This window comes from Hyperoodon ampullatus, assembly GCF_949752795.1.
Source record: "Hyperoodon ampullatus genome assembly, chromosome: 8".
Classification (NCBI taxonomy): Eukaryota; Metazoa; Chordata; class Mammalia; order Artiodactyla; family Ziphiidae; genus Hyperoodon; species Hyperoodon ampullatus.
The window spans coordinates 762,033-782,185 of NC_136921.1; the positions used below are offsets into that span (position 1 = coordinate 762,033).

Here is a 20,153-nt window from a genome sequence, read left to right on the forward strand (position 1 = left end):
GTGTTACTCTCCAGTTAGGTAGGGTATTCTTGTTACTGTTGAGAATTCTCCCATTTTAGCCCATGCTTCACCACTGTCATAATGTCTCCCTTATCAAGTGCACGTGGTGGTTTGTAACCTACCTGGCAGCCTCACTATCCTGAAGTCCCCCAAGGCAAGGTGACCCACCCCTCTTTCTTGGTCCTCCTAGGATGGCCTTTGAAGGTTTTTTCCAGCCCTGCTATTTTATGGCCTGGTTTCTAAATCCCCAGTGGATTAGAAGGGACCGAAGAACTTTTATAGGATAACAGCAAGAAGAACAAAGTAACTACAAAATACACAGGGAACTCTTAAAGACAGTAGCCCTCAGTCACCCTAAAAAGCTCTGGAGCCCCCAAGGTCCACAGTTTGTTCTAGATCATGACACAGTGTTGCAGAACCTTTTTTCTTCTGGCTCAGCATAGATTAATAAGAGGAATACAGGAAAAATTACTCAGCCACGTAGCAGAACAAACATCAGTTTTGTGAGAATTTTACTTCAAAATGCTTACATGTAAAAGGGATACACTTAGGGGATTCCCTTGGGTCCCTGGAAAAGTTGCCCTCTAGAAGTTCCAGATGGTTCAGGTTTTACTGTAATATGTTTGTTTGAAGCTAATGGTCTAGGGGCTTCCTTGGTGGCGCAGTGGTTAAGAATCCACCTGCCAATGCAGGGGACACGGGTTCGAGCCCTGGTCCGGAAAGATCCCACATGCTGTGGAGGAACCGAGCCGATGCTCCACAAGAGAAGCCACTGCGATGAGAAGCCCACGCACAGCAACAAAGACCCAAGGCAACCAAAAATAAATAATAAATTAATTTAAGAAAAATAAGAAGCTAATGGCCTAGTGAAAGGGTTTCTTCCATTTTTTCCCCCAAGCAATTTGCCTAATATTGGTATTAGTAGCCAAAGTGTAAGCAATACTTGGACCTTTTCTGGTTGAGAGGTGAAAGGATCTGGGTTGTAGGATGCAGATACGTAACTTTTCTCTGGTTTTCTCCTCGCTCCCTCTCCCTTCCTGTCCCACACCAGAAAAAGCTGGCAGGCTGATAGAGGCGGCCTCAGGACGGACCTTCTGGCTACTGACCGTTTTGCTGGTAAGTGTGTCCTGTCTCAAGGCTTCCTGGCCCTGGGCTGTGTGTGTACCTTCTTTCATTGTGTTTTATCCTTAAGTTTCTAACGGTTCTTCAGAGAGAATCACTGTAGCTAACCTCCCAGCATGGAGCAGTGTGTATACTTCAGGTGGATGTGTCATCTGGTTTCCGTCTATTTTTAATCTTTTTTCCTTAAATGTGAATTACATTTGCTCGGGGTATCTGAATTTGTATCTTGCTTCTCTTTAGAAATACAGAGTTTAATTTTCTTGAACTTGGGGAGGGGTCTTACTGAGTTGTAAAAATGATGAAAAAACTCACTCTTGTTAAATTACTTGACCCTCTTATACTTTTTTGCCACGGTGGTACAAGAAGACACTTGGTGCAAAATTGTGTGAAGAGAGTGGGTTCTTCCTCTTTGCAGTAGCATGGGACTCACCTGGAGTTGGAGAGCGGCAGCCAGTGCTGAGTGAGCCCCTTTTCCAAATAAGGGAGCTGTGGCTTTGAGAGCCAGAGTCTCGCTGAGCACTGCGACCTCTCAGGAGTGGGGTCCGGAGGCAGACTGTGGGGTTCCTACCCTGAACTGAGGAACTGTGTGCCCTTGGGCCAGGTCCCACCTGCTGCAAGTCCCCTCCCACGCCTGGGAGACTGGACGTGGGAGAACAACCAGTCACCGCATGTCAGAGGCACTTAAACTGCTACCCCTCCCACCTCTTGCTGTTACACTGTTGCCACTTGCTGTTACACTGTCGCCACAGAGCAAGGGAGGCTGCTCTTCAGTGGCTCTTTGCAGCTACTGTCAAATGATACATTTTATAAGCATTAGGAGGCATGGGGATGAACAGATTAACCACATAACTGAGATAGTTGTTAGTAGAACCATCCAGATGTTGATCTGTGTCTGGGGCTGGGTCAGACATGTGTTGGGTTCCATTGGGGCCCCGTGGGTGGAGAGAGGGGTGGCCCCTGGGCGTCCTGGTCGTGAGCCTCTCAGCTGGAGCCTCCATCTGCTCTGTTACAGGCAACGGGGGGGAGGTTTTCCAGGGCGCCCCCCCCCCCCCCGTGAGTTTTTCCTTTTCATCACTTGGTGAGAGTTTGGGAATCACCTTATGTCAGCAGTTGTAAGTGAGGAAGATAAGGTGTTGCTTGGTGGGGAAGCAGAGTGAACCCTTGGCTTAAACTCTCAGCGGAACGGATCAGGTAGCTGCGAGCTGGCTGTGCCGCACTTGCCTCTCTGACTCACCCCCCTGCTTCAGTGGCTCACCCGGATCGTGTGGACTCCTGAGATCAACCATGAGCTCCGTCGCTGTTCTGACCCAAGAGAGCTTTGCTGAACACCGAAGTGGACTGGTTCCGCAACAAATCAAAGGTGACGGCCCCTTCCTCACTGTTCTTGTTGACCATAAGACACGGCTCTTTCCGATCCTCATGAGGGCCAGTGGCCTCTCCACAGGTACCTTTCAGCCCTGTGCCTGTGGGGTGGGCCAGGACCCGCCAGTGCTGTGTGCTCCACTTTGCACTAGCCTCGTGTGCGTGGTGAAACTGGCCAGGAGTGGCGGATGGATCGCCTCCAGTAAGATTTAAAATGTGGACAACTTTCTGGAAAGCCAGTGAATTTGGCCTTTGTGATTATTAGGATTCTTCTCCAAAATCGCTATTGCCCAGTTGTGTTGAACTGGACTCTGGGATGGGAAGCATCCCAGAGCTCTGTCGGGAGATAGCTGTGAGGATGAAGGCTGGACTCGGGCCCCACACTGGCCCAGGCAGCCAGCCCTAGTGGAGACTAGTGCTGCCCAGGAGGGACAGTACGCGAGCTGGGGCATCTGCAGGACGGTCACATCAGTGTCTCTAGCTCGTACTTCACAGTCTTGTCTTTCCCTTCAGAGTCTGATGTGTACGTATGACTGCAGGACAACTTGATTTGAATGCTGTTTCCATCCAAAGCCCTTCATCTGTAGTTAGATTTTACAAAATTTGCAGCTGAAAGAGTAGCTTGTTCTACCCTTTGTCGTTCCAAACATTCTTTAAAGTTTTCCAATAACTGAATTGAATATCAGTTCTTAAGTTTAAATTAATTGAAATTAAAAGTGCGTTTCATCCGTCACACTCACCACGTTTCAAGTGGCTTGTTTCCAGGCAGTGGAGACCTAGACACTGCCGCTCGCTTGGGTTCTGAGTGCCTGCTGGCTGGGGCTTCCACACGACCCAACAGCCCTGTGGGGTCTGCGCCCCCGTTTTTAGGGGAGGGGAGCGGGCACTGGCAGACTGGAACAGCTCGTCACACGGAGTCTGTCTTGGCATCCAGGATAGCACGGCTGCACGGCTAGAGTCGTGACCCCGGAGTCGGACATGGGCCTGTCCAATTCCAGAGGTCATCCCTCTGCTCTGTGTGCGCATCTGTTCACAGTGGTTTCTATTGGGCCCTGCCATTGCCGATACTGTGTTCAGCCCCGGACCCTAGGGTGACCCAAACAGTCACACTCCTGCTTCCATGGAGCTGTGGTGAACGGTCAGGGCACTGTGGAGGGTGGAGCAGGTGATCGCCGGGACCTGATTTCCTCCAGTGCTCCCTGCGTTGGGGGTACGGGGGGCAGAGATGGCAGGTCCCACGATGCTTTCAACATGGTACATTACAGTGGGAAATCAGCTGCAGTTTACCTCAAGGGGTTCTCACGGGCAGTGCTGGGCAGCAGCAGCCTTTTGTTCTGCAAATTTAAGAGCTGGCTATGTGCCAGGCATTGTCGTGGTCGTGATTGTTTTTGAATACAAGATTGGAAGACTCTCCAGGGCTGAAAAGTCTGTGTCAAGGTCTTCCATCAAGGAGCTCACCCCATTAGGGGAGCAGTGGGGCATCCGGCGTCTGAGCTGAGGCTCACAGGGGAGGCTGTGCACAGGGCAGGGGCGCCATCAGGTTCAGAGTCTGGCCCTTCCAGTTGACAGGCTGAACTTGAGGGCGCTGGGCCTGCGGAGCGGCGGGGGCCCTTGCCTGTGACCGAGGGAAGAGGTGGGGGGTTGTCAGCAGTCAGTGCTCTCTCTCTTTTTGACGTCAAAACCCTCCTCGTGTTTTTTCCATCTAACACTGAATATGATGTGCTTCCTCTTAATCTGTGTTGGCCGGTCCAGTTGCCACTTTAAATTCAGAGGAGGAGAGCGACCCTCCAACCTACAAGGATGCCTTCCCCCCACTCCCTGAGAAAGCAGCTTGCTTGGAAAATGCCCAGGAACCTGCTGGCGTCTGGAATAACAAGATCCGGCCCATCAAGGCTTCTGTCATCACTCAGGTAGAAAACCCATTCTTTTGTCACCTGCCCCTCCAAGTAGGAAGCAGTGGTGTTTGATGGGAGGTTTTTGTTTTTGTTTTAATTTTCTTTCGGCTGTGCCGCGCTGCTTTCTGGATCCTAGTTGCCTGACCGGGGATCAAACCTGGGGCTTCGGTGGTGAAGGCATGGAACCCTAACCACTGGACTGCCAGGGAATTCCCGGGAGGGTTTTTGAACATGCAGATGTGAGGGTGCTTTGGACATGAGAGGAGGCCTTTGGATTAAGTTGGTCTCCCCACCCCCCAGAGCTCTAGGGAAGCACAACTTCCCTGCACCCCAGCACCCAGAAGGGATGGTCCCATATATTTTCAGTCCACTGCAGTCCAGTCTGCTCCAGCTGCTGGAACTGCCCTTGGCTTCCGTGTCACCAGCGTCAGCAGCTGTCCCACTGTCTTGAAGCGGTTTTCTCCTCTTGACTTTTTGGGACTCCACTAGCCTGTCTCTGCTCCCTGGAGCTGGGGTGTTGGTGGGCTCAGTGCTCTCTCTGTGTGTCGATGTTTGGTCATGGTTGTCGATTACCACCCACGCACTGAGAAGTCCCCCTAAGCCCAGGACTCATCACCAGCTGTATTCTGGTTCCCCCAGCCTCCTGATGTTGTAAATGCACCACGTTCCACATAGTGGCTCAGGCCCTGAACCACAGTCCTGTTGGTTCCCTGCTTCCACCCTTGCCTCTGCTCAGCCCCGAGTCCTCAGTCAGAATGTGTCCTCCTTCACACCCGCCATTGTCTTCTCATCTCACCCACAGGGTGGGCTGAGGGACCAGCACTTCCCCTCCTACCTCGTGGACCCCCTGCTGTGCTAGACGCCCCCCCCCCCCGCCCCCTTTGTGAAGCTCTCGCCTGCCCCTCTGCTCTGGCCCCTCCCAGCATAGCCAGCCAGGTCCTTGTCACCTCCCAGTTTGTTTCCTTCACTGACCTGCTCATTACTGTTACATGATGCCCCTTGCCTTCATTTGTACTTGGTGAGGTGGGGGGGTGGGGGGTGTCTTCTTCACTAGGACCGCAGTCTCCTGCCCTTAGGCGCTTTCTGCTTGTCTCTTAACTCCCTCTGGGGCCTTAGAGCAGTAGGCAGGGGTGATACTTAGTGAATGAACAAACTCACGTTCTTTACTCTGTACGTTCGGTTTCTGGACACTCCTGTCTTCTCTTCTTGGTCTCTTAACCTTCCCTTTTTGACCTTTCTGAGCAGGTGTTCCATGTACCCCTGGAGGAGAGGAAATACAAGGACATGAACCAGTTTGGAGAAGGTGAACAAGCAAAAATCTGCCTTGAGATCATGCAGAGGACTGGCGCTCACCTGGAGCTGTCTCTTGCCAAAGACCAGGGCCTCTCCATCATGGTTTCAGGGAAGCTGGATGCTGTCATGAAAGCCCGGAAGGACATTGTTGCTAGACTGCAGACTCAGGTGGGTGTTCCCTGGCCAGGTCTTCCCCAGGAGGGGCACTCCAGGTACTGTGGACACGGCTCAGACCCAATCAGATTCTTCCCACCAGTGGGCAGGACCATAGAGTTTGCGGAGAGGACAGCAATATTCAGAGCCTCCTGGCACTTTTAGTGTAAAACTACTAACTCAGTAATAGGACTAGAACACCTACCAGTTTTGCTCTTTCGGTGAATGAACTGAAAGTTAAAGGGGTATCCCAGAGTTTCAGACACTTAACTGAGCTTGCCCAGATGGTGGAGCGAGGACATGCGTGTGTAGATCAGCAGTACCCACTTCAGGCTCTGAGAATCAGTGAGTACGTGCCTTGTTAAATACACACTTCCAGGCCCCAGGCTTGGGAGATCACAGATTCCATAGTTCTTAGCAGTCTGATACCAGTTACTTGGAATTTATTTGGGAACCATTGTAATAAATGAGTAAATCAGTGATGCATTTCTCCCTAAGTGGCATCACTTAAAGACCAAGATAAATGCAGAGAATCGTATTAAAATGTAGTATGACAGGTCTTTAGATGGGTTTAGTTAGAAATGAGGGTTCTTCCCACCTGTTGCTGAGTCTCTGAGCTTTTAGGAGAGCTGGCTCTAGATGTGGTGGTTCAAAGATGGGGATCTGATGCAAGAGGGGCCCCAGGGGGCTTAGTGGGGAGGGAGCACTGCCCTGTGGGCTCCCAGCTCTCACACTCACAGCCACAGGGCGCCTTGGACCTTCCCTAACCCACGCCAGCTTCAGGGAATCAAGTCATTGAATGTAGGAAGTTGAGAATGTGTATAAATTGTTTCACATTGTGGCTGGCACATGTTGAGCTCTCAGACTTTCACTGTTATCTGCTAGTAGGTGAATACTTGAATATTTTGTGATTGAGCACTGGACAGGGAGAGAACACTTCTGAGGCATCCCTCCCATTCTATCCCCCTGCCCCCCACCCCCACTTACTTTAAAGCAAATCCCAGACACATTATTCACCTATAAATAATTCTATTTGGGCCCCCTTCTTTTTTGTTTTTTTAAATATAACCACATCCTGTTAACTCACTTATTAAAGTTAATAGTAATTTCTTAATATACCGACATCAACCCAGTCTGTGTATGGTCTTCCCTCATCATCTCAAAGGCGTCCTTCCTGGTTGGATTTTTCCTCAGTGTCCAGATGAGACTTGCCCACTCCCGCTCGTTCATTCCTCAGCAGCCCCTTCTTCTCCTTTCCTTAATGCCGTTGATTTGTTCTGGAGGGACAAGCAGGTGTTTGGCTTGTTCCACTGTCCGTCATTATTCCTGTAAATTGGAGGGTAGATCTAGGGGCTCTCGATTGCTTTCATGTTCAGCTTGTATGTTTGGCAAGAAAACGTGTGGGTAGTGCTTTTGTACTTGGTGTTGATTCCAGGATTGATCCGTAGACTCAGGCTGATTGATCCGTAGACTTTGTCTTCAGCAGATGCATCCATTATAAGGTTCCTGACCAATCTTTTGCTTAATAGTTCTGTCAGCCATTGCTGATCGCTTCCTGAATTCACTTGGGGTCGCGAATGATGGCTTTCTGGTCTCTTCCTCCTCCTGAATTAGTGGGTATTCTGATGAAGAACCTCCGGGTGGGACGTGCAGGATAAATCATTGATCCTGGGCTTCCCTTGTGGTGCAGTGGTTAAGAATCCGCCTGCCAATGCAGGGGATATGGGTTCGAACCCTGGTCCGGGAAGATCCCGCATGCCACAGAGCAACTAAGCCCATGCGCCACAGCTACTGAGCCTGCGCTCTAGAGCCCCGGAACCACAGCTCCTGAGCCCACGTGCCACAGCTACTGAAGCCCACGAACCTAGAGCCCATGCTTCGCGACAAGCGAAGCCACCACAGTGAGAAGCCCACGCACCGCAACGAAGAGTAGCCCCCCTCACTGCAACTAGAGAAAGCCTGCGCACAGCAACGAAAACCCAGTGCAGCCAAAAATAAATTAATTAAATAAATCTATTTTAAAAAAAGATCCTTTTCCCCTTAGTTTTTAGACCACATTGACACTCTGGCATCTTGGGTCCATGGGTCTTTTCAGTGTCATCATGAACTTCTGGTGTGTTGATTAGTTCTTTATGCAGAAATTGCCTTGTCTCTGGCCCACGGGAGCTCCTTCAGGGAGGCACCCTGCACCTTCTGACATAACTTCATCTTGAACCACTTCCTTATTTCTAACACAGACTAACCTTAGCCATTTCCTTCCACAGACCTGAAATCAGTTGTTTGTCCAAGAATTCTGGATGTTTATGGTGGGAAGTTGCATGAGTTCAAACACATACTTCTAATTAAGATGAAAGATCGTGGGGGTTTTAAATCAGTGAGGTAATTCTTCTCTCTCTATTGAGGTGATGCTGTCATCTTGATATATAGTTAGGTTCGTTTGTTTTTAGTTTATTTTCAGTTTTTAAAACATACTTAACTGTTCCATGATTGCAACGTCAGAGCCGTATGAGGTCCTCTGGGCCCCTTTCTCCCCTGCTGGGTGACCATTCTTGGTCTTTGGGCTGTTCTTCCATTGTTTGGTTTGAGAATAGAAGCAAAAGGTTAACTTGCTGTGAGCTCTGTTCTGCACCCTGTGTCTTCCTGCAGTGCATCCTGGAGCAGGCTGCATCAAGGCAGGTAGTGGCTTTCCTCGTTTCTTTACACAGCTGCACAGTGCTCCGTGGGTGTGCTATGAGTTGTCCAGGCATTCCTCTTAATGGGCACTTGGGTGACTTCCAGACATTTGCTCTTAACAAATCATGTCACAGTTAAACACCTTGTGCACCTGCTATTTCCTGTTTTACCCAGTTATCGCGGGAGAGATTTCCTAGAAGTGAGATGGCTGGGTCAGAGGGTATCTGCGTCTGTAATTTTGCCATCATGGCCGGATCCCTCCCCTGAGGTGCCGTGCGTTTGTCCTCCCATTGGCTTTCTCAAAGCCTTGCCAGGGCCATCAGGTACTGGGACTTTCTGCACTCTGAAAGATAGCTGCGTATACTTTTAATCTGTGTTTCCCCTGTGCGCTGGTCTCTTGCCCTTTGCTCTCCAGGTAAAGGTTTCCGTCCTGCTGGACGCAGTGAGGCTCTTCAAACCCTGCATCAGTAACACGTTACAGATACAGTTCCCAGTTTGCCACCTGGGTTTTGATCTTGGTATGTTTTGCTGTGTGAAAGTTTCATTCTTTTGTAGTCAAAATTCGTTAATCTTTTGTTCTTTTGAGTTGTTGTTAGGAAAGTTTCTTTTTACTTTGGGTAGTCAGAAAGTTTATTCTTATTTTCTCTGGTGCTTGTAAAGGTGTTCTTATATTTCAAGTCCTGATCTGTTTGGAATTTATTGTGAATGGTGCCACATACAGATCCAGAAACATCCTTTCCCATATAGCTATCAAGTCATCAACACCAATTTTAAAAGAGTTCCCCCGCAGCGATTTGAGTGGCAGTTCTTATCACGTCCTAAATTTTCATACTAACTTGGGTCTGTTCCTAGATTTTGAGTTGGTCTGTCTCTCCATGTGCTCATGTTCTCTGTTTTATTGGTAATGGTTTTATATTTTAATATCTAGTCCAGTTACTGCCACCACTCCTGTGCTGTTCTCTTTCAGGATTTCCTGTCCATTCTATTCAAAATCCTTTTGTTCTACCCTGCAAACTTGATCATCAGCTTTTTGCTCAGAATGGTGTTAGATCACCCAGGGCTGTGCTCTGCCTTGTGGGATGCATGTTCCACCTGCTATGTTTTGTGTCCAGCTGCTGAGATGAGCGGTCTTCCCTTTGCATCTTCTAACCATGTGTTGTCAGTATGAGTTAAAGCTGCTGAGTCTGGATCCTAATTTTTTCTTCCTCTTACGGACAGTAAGAGTTGGGTAAAGTAGTGGTTTTCCCCAGGGTTCCCCTGTGTGCAGTCATGTGCTTCTTCCTCTCCAGCCTCGTGTCAGCCCTGCTTTTTCGTGTCTCCTTTCGTGGGAAATACTCCGGTGGAGGTTGGCAGTGGCTGTGGACGGTGCACGGCCTTAATGAGCAAAGCTTTCCTGCCAAATACAGCTCTGGGGCTGAGGGTGCATGTATATTTGGTCATGTTAAAAAAATATACATCCACTGATTTCTATTTTCTTGCATATTTTTATCATGAAAGGATTTTGATTTTATAGAGATGATCATTTGATTTTTCTCCTTAGATCTAACAATATGATGATTTATATAAATGGATTTCCTAATATTGAACCATTTTTAGAATAAACCTCATTTGCTCATAATTTATAAGCCACTGGTCTTACTTTCTGTGCTAGTTGGGAAGTGAGGATCTTTTTTATTGCCTCCGTGATACAATTTAATATTTCTGTTGTGAGTGTTGAAAAGTTGGCTGTGAAGCTGTGTCCTTTGGGGAAGGAGGGAAGCTGGCTGGTCTGTGACTTCCTGCTGCACTAGTGGTGGGAACCTTAACACTTGGCCCTTTTCTTTTCTTTTTTTCAAAGTCCTCTTGGTTGATGACTGTTTACTCTGTAGATCTAGGAAGACTGGAAACCTCTGTCTTCCTCCCAGATTTTCCTGTGACTTCAGAAAGTTGCTTAATTTCTGGCAGTTTGAGGATTTGGATTATTGTCGTTTTCTTTCCTCAAATGAGTTGTCTATTTTAACTGGTTGTAAAACAGATAGCAAGAAGAGTTTATCACTACGTATAGGGCTTATGTCTGAAGAAAAAGAGCACATAGTGCTCCAGAGACAAAAATGCATCTGGTTAGTCAGTGTGTGCCTGCTTTCCTGCTGTGTCCTAGCATGGTGTGAGGAACCACTGAGATGGGAAACAAGCACATGCCATTCTTGAATATTCCTGTCCTCGTGATGGCTTAGAGCTGGGCTGAGAAGACACTGAGGGAATAATTATGATGGCTGAAGGGGTGATGCAGGACCATGGGTCTGTGTCACGTTTGAACTCATTCTAGCCTGGGGCTTGGCCCTGCTTCCCCAATTTAACCTGAGACTGTTCTGAAGGGCGGGTTGGGGCTAGCAAGGTGAGAGTAGGTGGAGATGGCATTCCAACCAGGGAGAGTGTCGTGGAAAAACATGCTTTTTCGGAACCTGCAAACGTTTTTGTTTTCTTTGGTTCTTTTCCTGCCGTAGGCCTCAGCAACTGTTGCCATTCCCAAAGAACACCATCGCTTTGTTATTGGCAAAAATGGAGAGAAACTGCAAGACTTGGAGCTAAAAACTGCAACCAAAATCCAGATCCCACGCCCAGATGACGCCAGCAATCAGATCAGGATCACCGGCACCAAAGAGGGCATCGAGAAAGCTCGCCACGAGGTCCTGCTCATCTCCGCCGAGCAGGTGTGGCCAGCCACGGGCCTGGTGTGCATGGTGGCCTTGCCCCAACCGCCGGGAGGCCCAGATCTGTGCCCTCATGGTTCTGTCCTTCCCTCTCAGGACAAACGTGCTGTGGAGAGGCTGGAAGTAGAGAAGGCGTTCCACCCCTTCATCGCGGGGCCGTACAATCGGCTGGTCAGTGAGATCATGCAGGAGACGGGGACACGCATCAACATACCCCCGCCCAGCGTCAACCGGACCGAGATCGTCTTCACGGGGGAGAAGGAGCAGCTGGCTCAGGCTGTGGCCCGCATCAAGAAGATTTACGAGGAGAAGGTAGCAGTCAGGAGGAGGAACAGAGAGCAGCCCAGCCCTGCCCCGTAGCCTTTGAGGCCTGGACAGCTTCAGTTTCCACAGTTAGAAGGTGGTGCCCGTGCCTCCCCGTAGCTGTGGGGCAGTGGGCCAAGCTCTGCTGGACGGCTGTCCCCACAGATTCCCACCCGAGCTCCCCCCTGCCCTGTGTGCCCCTGGGCACGTGCCGCTCAGAGCTGATCAGGCCTTTGGGTGAGCTTCTAGCCTGAGTCGGTGGGCTTTGAGGTCCGACGCTGGCTCCTTTATTTGGGGAGAGGATGGGGGGTTTTTGTTTCTTCCTAGTTGCAGTGATTACTCTGGGCTTGACTTAAGTTCTGCAGTAATTCTTTTGAGGAGAAAACCCAGTCCTTGATTAGTGGAGTTTCTGGGGATTGGCTGGTCATCGTCTTCACTTTTCGGGGCTCACTTGCTGTAGTCGGGGCCCCGTGTCTTGCTCCCTGCCCTTCCCTCTGACACCCTTACGGTGCTCGTACTTAGAAAAAGAAGACCACAACCATCGCGGTAGAGGTGAAGAAATCCCAGCACAAGTATGTCATCGGGCCCAAGGGCAACTCCCTGCAGGAGATCCTGGAAAGAACTGGCGTTTCTGTGGAGATCCCACCTTCAGACAGCATCTCAGAGACTGTGATACTTCGTGGCGAGCCTGAAAAGCTGGGGCAGGCGTTGACTGAGGTCTATGCCAAGGTAACTGCTCGCTGTGGGGAGACTCCGATTAGCGTTTCCTGGGACCGTGTCGGGAGGGGAGCGCTCACCTGTCTCTGAGCCCTGGTGAGCCACCTGGCTTTGTGTTCACGAAACCTGGACTCTGCAGACCCACGGGTTTGTTTCCTGGTTTTCCTAGGCCAACAGTTTTACGGTCTCCTCCGTCTCTGCTCCTTCCTGGCTTCACCGTTTCATCATTGGCAAGAAAGGGCAGAACCTGGCCAAAATCACTCAGCAGATGCCAAAGGTAACGAATTGTTGTCTGCTGCGTTGAGTTGATCTTTGTCTTCCCATTTCTGACATTGGTTTTGTCCTGTGGGAGGGGTGCCTTTGAAGACCGGGGCACGTGTTTTAAAGATCAGTTGTTGTGGGTGACAGTCAGCTGCTCCGTGGTTAGCCCAGGGTGAGCAGAATACGTTTTTTCAAATACCTGTGTCACGTCTTTGGGTCTTTTTAACCAGGGGAAGAGTGTATTGCTAAGTTTAATGAATATCTCAAGAAATATCTCATTTAGTTGTTACGGTGTCGTAACCTGTGAGTAGTTACATCTGAGAATTTCGTGGAGCAGAACTTGTACACGAATCGTGTGGAGGTGGAGTTTGTGGGCCTTTCTGCCCTCTGCATCTCTGTCCTTTGGGCGGCAGTAGGTCCAGTAACCTTGGCAGAGAACGTGTGCGTCGTATTTCATTCCTGTTCTGTTCAGAGTCCTGGTTCCCACAGCGGGGCTGGCTCCGTGGCGCTGGCCTCCCGGGTTGCCCTCCCTGTGCGTTATTCCTCACCTGGTGTGTTGGGCCGGGTGGGGTGGGGGGGCGGTGGTGGTAACGTTTCACCCCCGTTGTTGTCTGTCTCATCCCCCCTTGCACACCGGGGAGGCGTGAGCAGTGAGCTGTTGATGTGCTTCATGCCAGTGGTCTTGGTGGCGCACAGTGGGGAGGCCTTTGCGGTTCCCACACAGTGTTTAGTACCAAAATCGTGGTCATCCCCAGACCGCCTTTCCAACTTCTCCTGGTGTCTGTGGATCGCCTGCTGCCCCGGGAGAGCAGCCCAGGCTCTCAGAGGAGGTTGCTGTGCCGTCCCGGTGGGCCGACTCTTGTTTTGGTGCGGTAGGTCCACATCGAGTTCACAGAGGGCGAGGATAGGATCACCCTGGAAGGCCCCACAGAGGATGTAAACGTGGCCCAGGAACAGATTGAAGCCATGGTCAAGGACTTGGTAAGGTGCCCCGGGGGGCTGGCCAAGTGGGCAGAGGGAGTAACCCTGTCACTTGCCAGTCAGACCTCACGTGGGGGCCCTGGAGGTGCGGGAGGGGGGCCCAGTCGGCAAGTGGCGAGTTCTGAAACAGCTGGAAGCTGGCCGAAGTCTGAGAGAGCTGTGGGTAGACGAAACCTTACTGTGAAGGAGGGCCTTGCGAGGGTGCCTGCGGGACGGTCCTGCCGCAGATCCTGACAGCTGAGTGGGAAGAGAGGGCAGCCACTGCCGGCTCCCGGGCTTTGGTTCTGCTGTTTGTCTGCGGATCTGGGCCCAGGTCTTGGACTCTGGTCTCCAGTGTCCTGCTCTGTGCTTCTCCCGCAGATTAACCGGATGGACTACGTGGAGATCAACATTGACCACAAGTTCCACAGACACCTCATTGGGAAGAACGGGGCCAACAGTGAGTAGGGGGGGCACGCAGAGGGCAGGCGGGGTGTCCTCAGCAGAGCGCCAGCTGGGGGGTGGCCTAGACTCCTAGCCGGGGCCTCCCCCAGGGCCGAGGTTGGCCTGGAGCTGATGGGCCTAGAGGTGAACGTGATGAGCCTGGTAGTGAAGGCATGCAGGGGGCCGTGTCCTCACGGTTCAGCCAGACCTGCTGGGGTGGGGTCTGCCGTCTGCCATCCTCACGTGCACCACTGACCACGCCCCTGCTGGGCTGGCCAGCCCAGGCTCAGCCGGGGACTGAGCCGGCTCAAGTTGGAACGTGCCGAGTGAGCGCTCCGCTTGAATCCGCGGATGTCGGATGTTTTTTGAAATCCACTGCTTTGCTCAGTTTAACTTCAGTGCCGTTCTAGGCATCACGGTGCTCACCAGTCCTGAGAACAGCTCTGTCCCCTGTGTGTGACCTCTGGTGGAGGTGAGGTAGCGGACACCCCGCCAGTGTAGGTAGGACGCCTCCGTGTGCCTGCCCTCTTGGGTTTTGCCCTATGCAGTCCATTCTTTGTTCAGAGTAAACATAAGCTAGTTGCTGCTGCTTTATTTGGTGTCAGTTGTGAGTTCTGGAGCGTTTTAAACAACGGGCAAACGCCCACAGGGAGTGACACCAGTCAATGCTGCTTGAACCATAAATTTGCACACACCGTAAATTTGCTTTTCTTTCTTTTTTTTTTGTTTTGTTTTGTTTTGTTTTGTTTTGTTTAACTGCAGTGTTTTCTTAAACAGAAAATGTAAGCAAGTGCAGTTCTGATGTTAATTTCTGGTTTCTGCTCCCTGGGAAGTGCAGAGCCACTTTGCGTTGTTCAGAGAATTGTGTCTGTTCCATTTTCTTCTGGTTCAGTTCCTCACCTTCGTTTTCTTTCATCTAAAATCTGCCACCCAGCTTCTGTGTCCTTGGCTCTTGTCCTGTATGGTTCCACCCTGGAACAGCACCTCCTCACAGCAGCCCCCGAGCGGGTCAGCTCATGGCTGTGTCCGTGTTTGCTCACATCCCTCCTTGGCGACCCTCTAAGGAGCTTGGTTCCCCTTTACTACATGGTGGGCAAAATGCCGACCCCATTTCCTGGTGATGAGGCTTCCCCAAGGTGTGGGAGCCTGGATCTCTGTCTAGAGAAGGTGACAGGAGGAGGTTGTCAACAACTCCACTGGTTTTGCAAAGACAGTGAAGCGCTCGTGCTGGAGCTGAGCTGACGATGGAGTCTCCTCAGACAGCATGGCCTCCATGGGCTCCAAGGTGGTCGATGGGGGTGCTTTTATCTTCAGGGAATGTGGGAGCTTCTGGTTTTTAATGGCTTCTTATTTTTATTATATTTTTGAGAGTAATTTTTTTTTACTTGAACAGTAGTTGTCTGTCTCCACATTAGAAATGCCCTGGCCATGCCCAGACCAGCTGTATCTCAGGCACTGAGTGGCCCTTGCCGTAGGACGCTGGAAGTTCTCAGGGAGGTGCCAGCATGTGGTCCATACCTGGCTCCTTGTAGAACAGGGAGGGTCTTGCTGTGGAGTTTTTGCTTATGGGATGAGTGATTAGCTTCAGGGAGGGCTTTAGCCCTGTCCTGCCGCGTTGTGAGTCACTGGTGGAGCAGGTTAGATTCTGCATCCAGTTGTGTGTGTCCTTTTGTGTTCTTCAGTAAACAGAATCAAAGACCAGTACAAGGTGTCTGTGCGCATCCCTCCCGACAGCGAGAAGAGCAACCTGATCCGCATCGAGGGGGACCCACAGGGCGTGCAGCAGGCCAAGCGCGAGCTGCTGGAGCTCGCCTCCCGCATGGTAAGCCTGCGGCTGGGGCTGTGTCTCTGTGGCAGCACCTTCCTCCTGTGCCGTCCTAGAGGGTGGCCGGTGCGGGTGTGACTTGCTGGTACCGAGTTTCCTTCACTCCCCCCCATCCTCAGGGCCCCATGTAGTGCTAGGGAGGTGCTAGGGCTCTGGGTGCTCAGCCTTGGCCACACCCCAGAGTCCCAACTGCAGTGATGACTTTTCTGGAGGTGATTCTCGTGTGCAGCCACAGTCAAGAAGCACAGCTGTGTGGTTATCTGCACACCCGGCCTGGGGGTTGGTGCCTTGTTCCCCGTCCCTGAGACTAAGCCACCAGCCCTCACACACGTTTCTTGGTTTTCTGAGTCAAATGCAGACACATATATCCTTGCTCTGGGGTGTCTTATCCTGGTCCTGGGTTACTGAACCCTTGTTTCTCTGTCAACCTGATGCCAGTCTGATCCAGAACCTCCCAGAATTGTTTGAAATGTTTGGTTGGCTGTTAGTGTTTGTCCCTGTATTCCAGCTCTGCTCGTTTTCTTGTATTTTGCCCACGTTTTGATCGGACCTCTGGAGGAGGGTGAGAGCCACACGGGTTCAGTGCCCTGTGTTGAACCACTCTTCCTTAATCATCCGCACAGGGACACGGTCCAGGCCACGCAGTGTTCAGGAGGGCTGTGCAGAGCGTGAAGCCTCGCAGCCCTCCCGTTAAGTAGAATGGCTGGATGAGCTGCTGCAGTAGCACTTCTGGGTGAAGGGTCCTACACTCCGTTTTTTCGTTCTACTTTGTTCAGGAGAATAACACACAATCAGAGTAACATGCAGTGTGGGCATTGCTGGAGAGAGCAGGTGTTCTGCGAGGGGGTGCTCTCTCGCCAGCCACTGACGCCTGGCAGTGCTGCAGGGGTGCACCTGGGCACCCCTCACTGTGATCAGTTGTATTTTTAGGAAAACGAGCGTACCAAGGATCTAATCATTGAGCAGAGATTTCATCGCACAATCATTGGGCAGAAGGGTGAACGGATCCGTGAAATTCGGGACAAATTCCCAGAGGTAAAGGTTTCCCAAAGACATTCTTGCTTCAGTATTTTAGAATCCAGTCCTCGCTAATAATCAAACTTGGTCTCCTGATGATTTGTTCTAGGTCATCATCAACTTTCCAGACCCAGCACAGAAAAGCGATATTGTCCAGCTTAGAGGGCCCAAGAATGAGGTGGAAAAATGCACAAAATACATGCAGAAGATGGTGGCAGATCTGGTAAGGGGACGTTTCCTTGCGACAGTGTCAAGGGTAGTAGGGGGCTGGGGGTGTTCCCCAGACCCCTGCTTCGGGGAGCACGCTCGGGCACTGGGGCAGTCCCCTCTCACGGTATTTAGACCAGCAGAGATCCTTTTCCCCTGCAGAGTTACTTTGTTTCTTTTTATAAATTTATTTATTTTTGGCTGTGTTGGGTCCTTGTTACTGCCCACGGGCTTTCTCTGGTTGTGGCGAGCGGGGGCTACTCTTTGTTGCAGTGCGCGGGCTTCTCACTGCGGTGGCCTCTCCTGTTGCACAGCACGGGCTCTAGGCACTTGGGCTTCAGTCATTGCAGCATGTGGGCTCAGTAGCTGTGGCTTGCAGGCTCTAGAGCGTAGGCTCAGTAGTTGTGCCACAGGGGCTTGGTTGCTCCGCGGCATGTGGGATCTTCCCGGACCAGGGCTCGAACCCGTGTCCCCTGCGTTGGGAGGCAGATTCTTAGCCACTACGTCACCAGGGAAGTCCCTGCTTTGTTTCTTGAGGGGTCTTCAGATACCTAGGCAGAGAAATTCTCCCATCCAGTAAGGAGAAGAGAGGTTTACACAAGTAGCCTGTGAAGTCACTTATTGATTTGTTATCTTCCTCAAAAGTTGGAATGCGAAGAGGCAGTTTGAAAAGTGCTGAGGGCGGTTGGTGGGAGGGCTGCAGGTGCCCCATGCTTTCCAGGGGTTCTCGGGGGCTTGGACTTGACCTCCTCAGAGAGGTGATGGGGAGGGCTTCCCAGCGCTGCCCTGGAGGGTGGGGATTGCTGCCTTGATGTGCATTTTGAGCTCTGTCCTGGGCCTGGCATCCCGGCCTCTGCCCATCCTCAGGCAGCTCTGCTCCTGGCTGTGACACCCACAGAGCTGGCGTGTGTCCAGGCACTTCTGGCTTGTAGAACACGTGTGTAACAGATCGCAGGCGCTCTCACAGGCTGCTGTTCACGCGAGGGACTTTGCGGTAGCTGACTGGCACGCCCGGTTGGTCAGTTGTTGGATAAGTTGTCTCACCTATTCCTGTGAGAAATCTCTGGAGGTCAGGCGGGGAAAGAAGTAGGTCGCAGAATCCTGTCATCCCATCCCACCTTCAGGCACAAGAAGGACAAGTCAATCTATAATGTGACGGTTAATTGAACCATCTTTTGTGTTTTTTAGGTGGAAAATAGCTATTCAATTTCTGTTCCGATCTTCAAACAGTTTCATAAGAACATCATTGGGAAAGGAGGTGCAAACATTAAAAAGGTGACCGGCCGGCGTGTCTCCCGAACCTTGGCTCTGACCCCCCTGCCCCCACAGCCCTGCGCTGTTCTGGCTTTAGAGCTGAAGAAGGGAGCCTTGCTGCCCAGCCCTGGGAAGTCAGCCCCTCACGGTCCCCTCGCTCCTTGTAGATCCGGGAAGAAAGCAACACCAAGATCGACCTTCCTGCAGAGAACAGCAACTCGGAGACCATCATCATCACAGGCAAGCGAGCCAACTGCGAGGCCGCCCGGAGCCGCATTCTGTCCATCCAGAAAGACCTGGTAACGGGATGCTGTGTGGCGGGGTGCTCTAGCCTGGGGCTTGGGGCCTGGGGCCTGGGGCGCGGGGCTGGGTGGGCCACCGAGGGATGCCTGCCGCTTGTCCCACTCAGGTGCTTGGAAATCGTCCCATTCTGAAGGTGTTACTTTTTTTATTTTTTTCAATTTTTTGAAAAATTAACAGGCAAGAGACTGCACGTGTTTAAAGTGTGCAGTGTAAGTTTTGACCCCTGGAGTCACCTCCACAGTCCAGATAGCGCACACCGTCACCCCGAAATGCCCTCGGCCCCCTTCACTCCCGCCTCTGCCCCACTGGGCTCCTGGCGCCCCCCCATCCCCCCTGGTCTCCGCGCCGCCGTGGGTTGGGGTGAGTTTCCTGCTTCACTGTGTGAGGGGAACCGTGGCACCTCCTCCCACACGCAGGCCTCGCTGTTCTCAGACCACAGGTCCTTTCAGATTCACCACGTTGTCACGTGTCAGTGCTGCTTTTCACTGCCTGGTGACGCTTCATCACAGGAGGTCATGTTCCTTCTTGTGTGAGCTTTGTAGTTTGTGTCTTTCAAGGGGTTTCCTCTTTTATCTAAGTTGTCAAGTTAACTAGCATAAAAATTTTCTTAATGTTCACATATTATCTCTTTCCTGTCTCTGGTAATGTCATCTTTCTCATTCCTAGTATACGTAATTTGCAGCATTGTAGAATGATCTCCTTTTAACCCTCGTAATACTCTTTTCTCTGAAATCTACTTTTTCTCTTATCAAAGTGAGTTTCTTTTAGGCAGCTTGCTTTTTTATTCAGTCTGACAATCTCTGCCTTTAAAAGTGTTTACGTTTTAATCACATTAGTAATTATTTATGTTTGTGTGGTATGTATGGCAAGTTTTATTACATACACTTAGTAAGTAAATTACATTTAATGTGACTATAATTTTTCCATTTTTAAAACTGTGAAGTTTGAAAAACAAAATTCAGCATCCTAACCACTTTTAAATGTCCAGTCCAGTTCAGTGGCACTAAGGCCATTCGCACTGTTGTGCAGCCGTCACCACCGCCACCTCCAGAACTGCTTCGTCTTCCCAAACGGAGACTCTGTCCCCACCAAGTAACAGTTCCTTCCTCCCCTCTCCCCAGCCCCTGGCCCCCTCAGTGTGATGATCTCACGTAGAACACTTGGATTTAAACCTACTGTCTTGCTGTTTGTTTCTCTTTGTCCCATCCACTTTGTTCTCTTTTCTGCCTTCTTTGGGGTTAGATGTTTTTATGATTCCTTTTAACCTCGTTTTTTGGTCTATTGGGTGTACCTCTGTTTTATTTTAGTGGTTGCTTTAGGGTGTTTGGTATACATCTTCAACTTACCACAGCCTGCCTTCAGGTGACTTGATGCTGCTTGAAACGCAGTGTAAGGAACTGAGAACAGTGGGCATCCAGCCCGGCCCCCGCCGCTGTGTTTTGTCGACATACCGTAAACCCTACATGCATCTTAATAAGAAAATATACCCACGTCAACATATCCTCTGCGCTCTAGCTGTTCATCCCTCCCTCCCTCCAAACCGTGACAACTACCAATCTTTTCACTGGCCCCATAGTTTGCCTTTTCCAGAATGTCAAATAGTTGGAATAGCATGTAGCCTTTTCATACTGGCTTCTTTTACTTAGTAGTAAGTAATAAGATGGATCGTATCAT

At 50.8% G+C, this 20,153-nt stretch overlaps 1 protein-coding gene across 2 annotated transcripts in view; it reads left to right on the top strand.

Annotated features, from left to right (window-relative positions):
• Nucleotides 1-2,403: 2,403 nt before the first annotated feature.
• Nucleotides 2,404-20,153, top strand: part of HDLBP (high density lipoprotein binding protein) — a gene marked incomplete at its 5' end in the record, with an annotated part of 30,373 nt that continues 12,623 nt past the window's right edge. Inside the window, 14 exons of one of the 2 annotated variants that reach the window (XM_079710160.1) lie at nt 2,407-2,482; nt 4,237-4,394; nt 5,625-5,840; nt 10,982-11,188; nt 11,285-11,500; nt 12,014-12,220; nt 12,378-12,485; nt 13,346-13,450; nt 13,811-13,889; nt 15,556-15,695; nt 16,629-16,733; nt 16,825-16,938; nt 18,111-18,197; nt 18,344-18,475. In XM_079710160.1, the coding sequence (XP_079566286.1) occupies nt 2,407-2,482; nt 4,237-4,394; nt 5,625-5,840; nt 10,982-11,188; nt 11,285-11,500; nt 12,014-12,220; nt 12,378-12,485; nt 13,346-13,450; nt 13,811-13,889; nt 15,556-15,695; nt 16,629-16,733; nt 16,825-16,938; nt 18,111-18,197; nt 18,344-18,475 (1,950 nt within the window). Of the gene's footprint in view, nt 2,483-4,236; nt 4,395-5,624; nt 5,841-10,981; nt 11,189-11,284; nt 11,501-12,013; nt 12,221-12,377; nt 12,486-13,345; nt 13,451-13,810; nt 13,890-15,555; nt 15,696-16,628; nt 16,734-16,824; nt 16,939-18,110; nt 18,198-18,343; nt 18,476-20,153 lie in introns of both variants that reach the window. The other variant, XM_079710161.1, reaches the window with a different exon arrangement.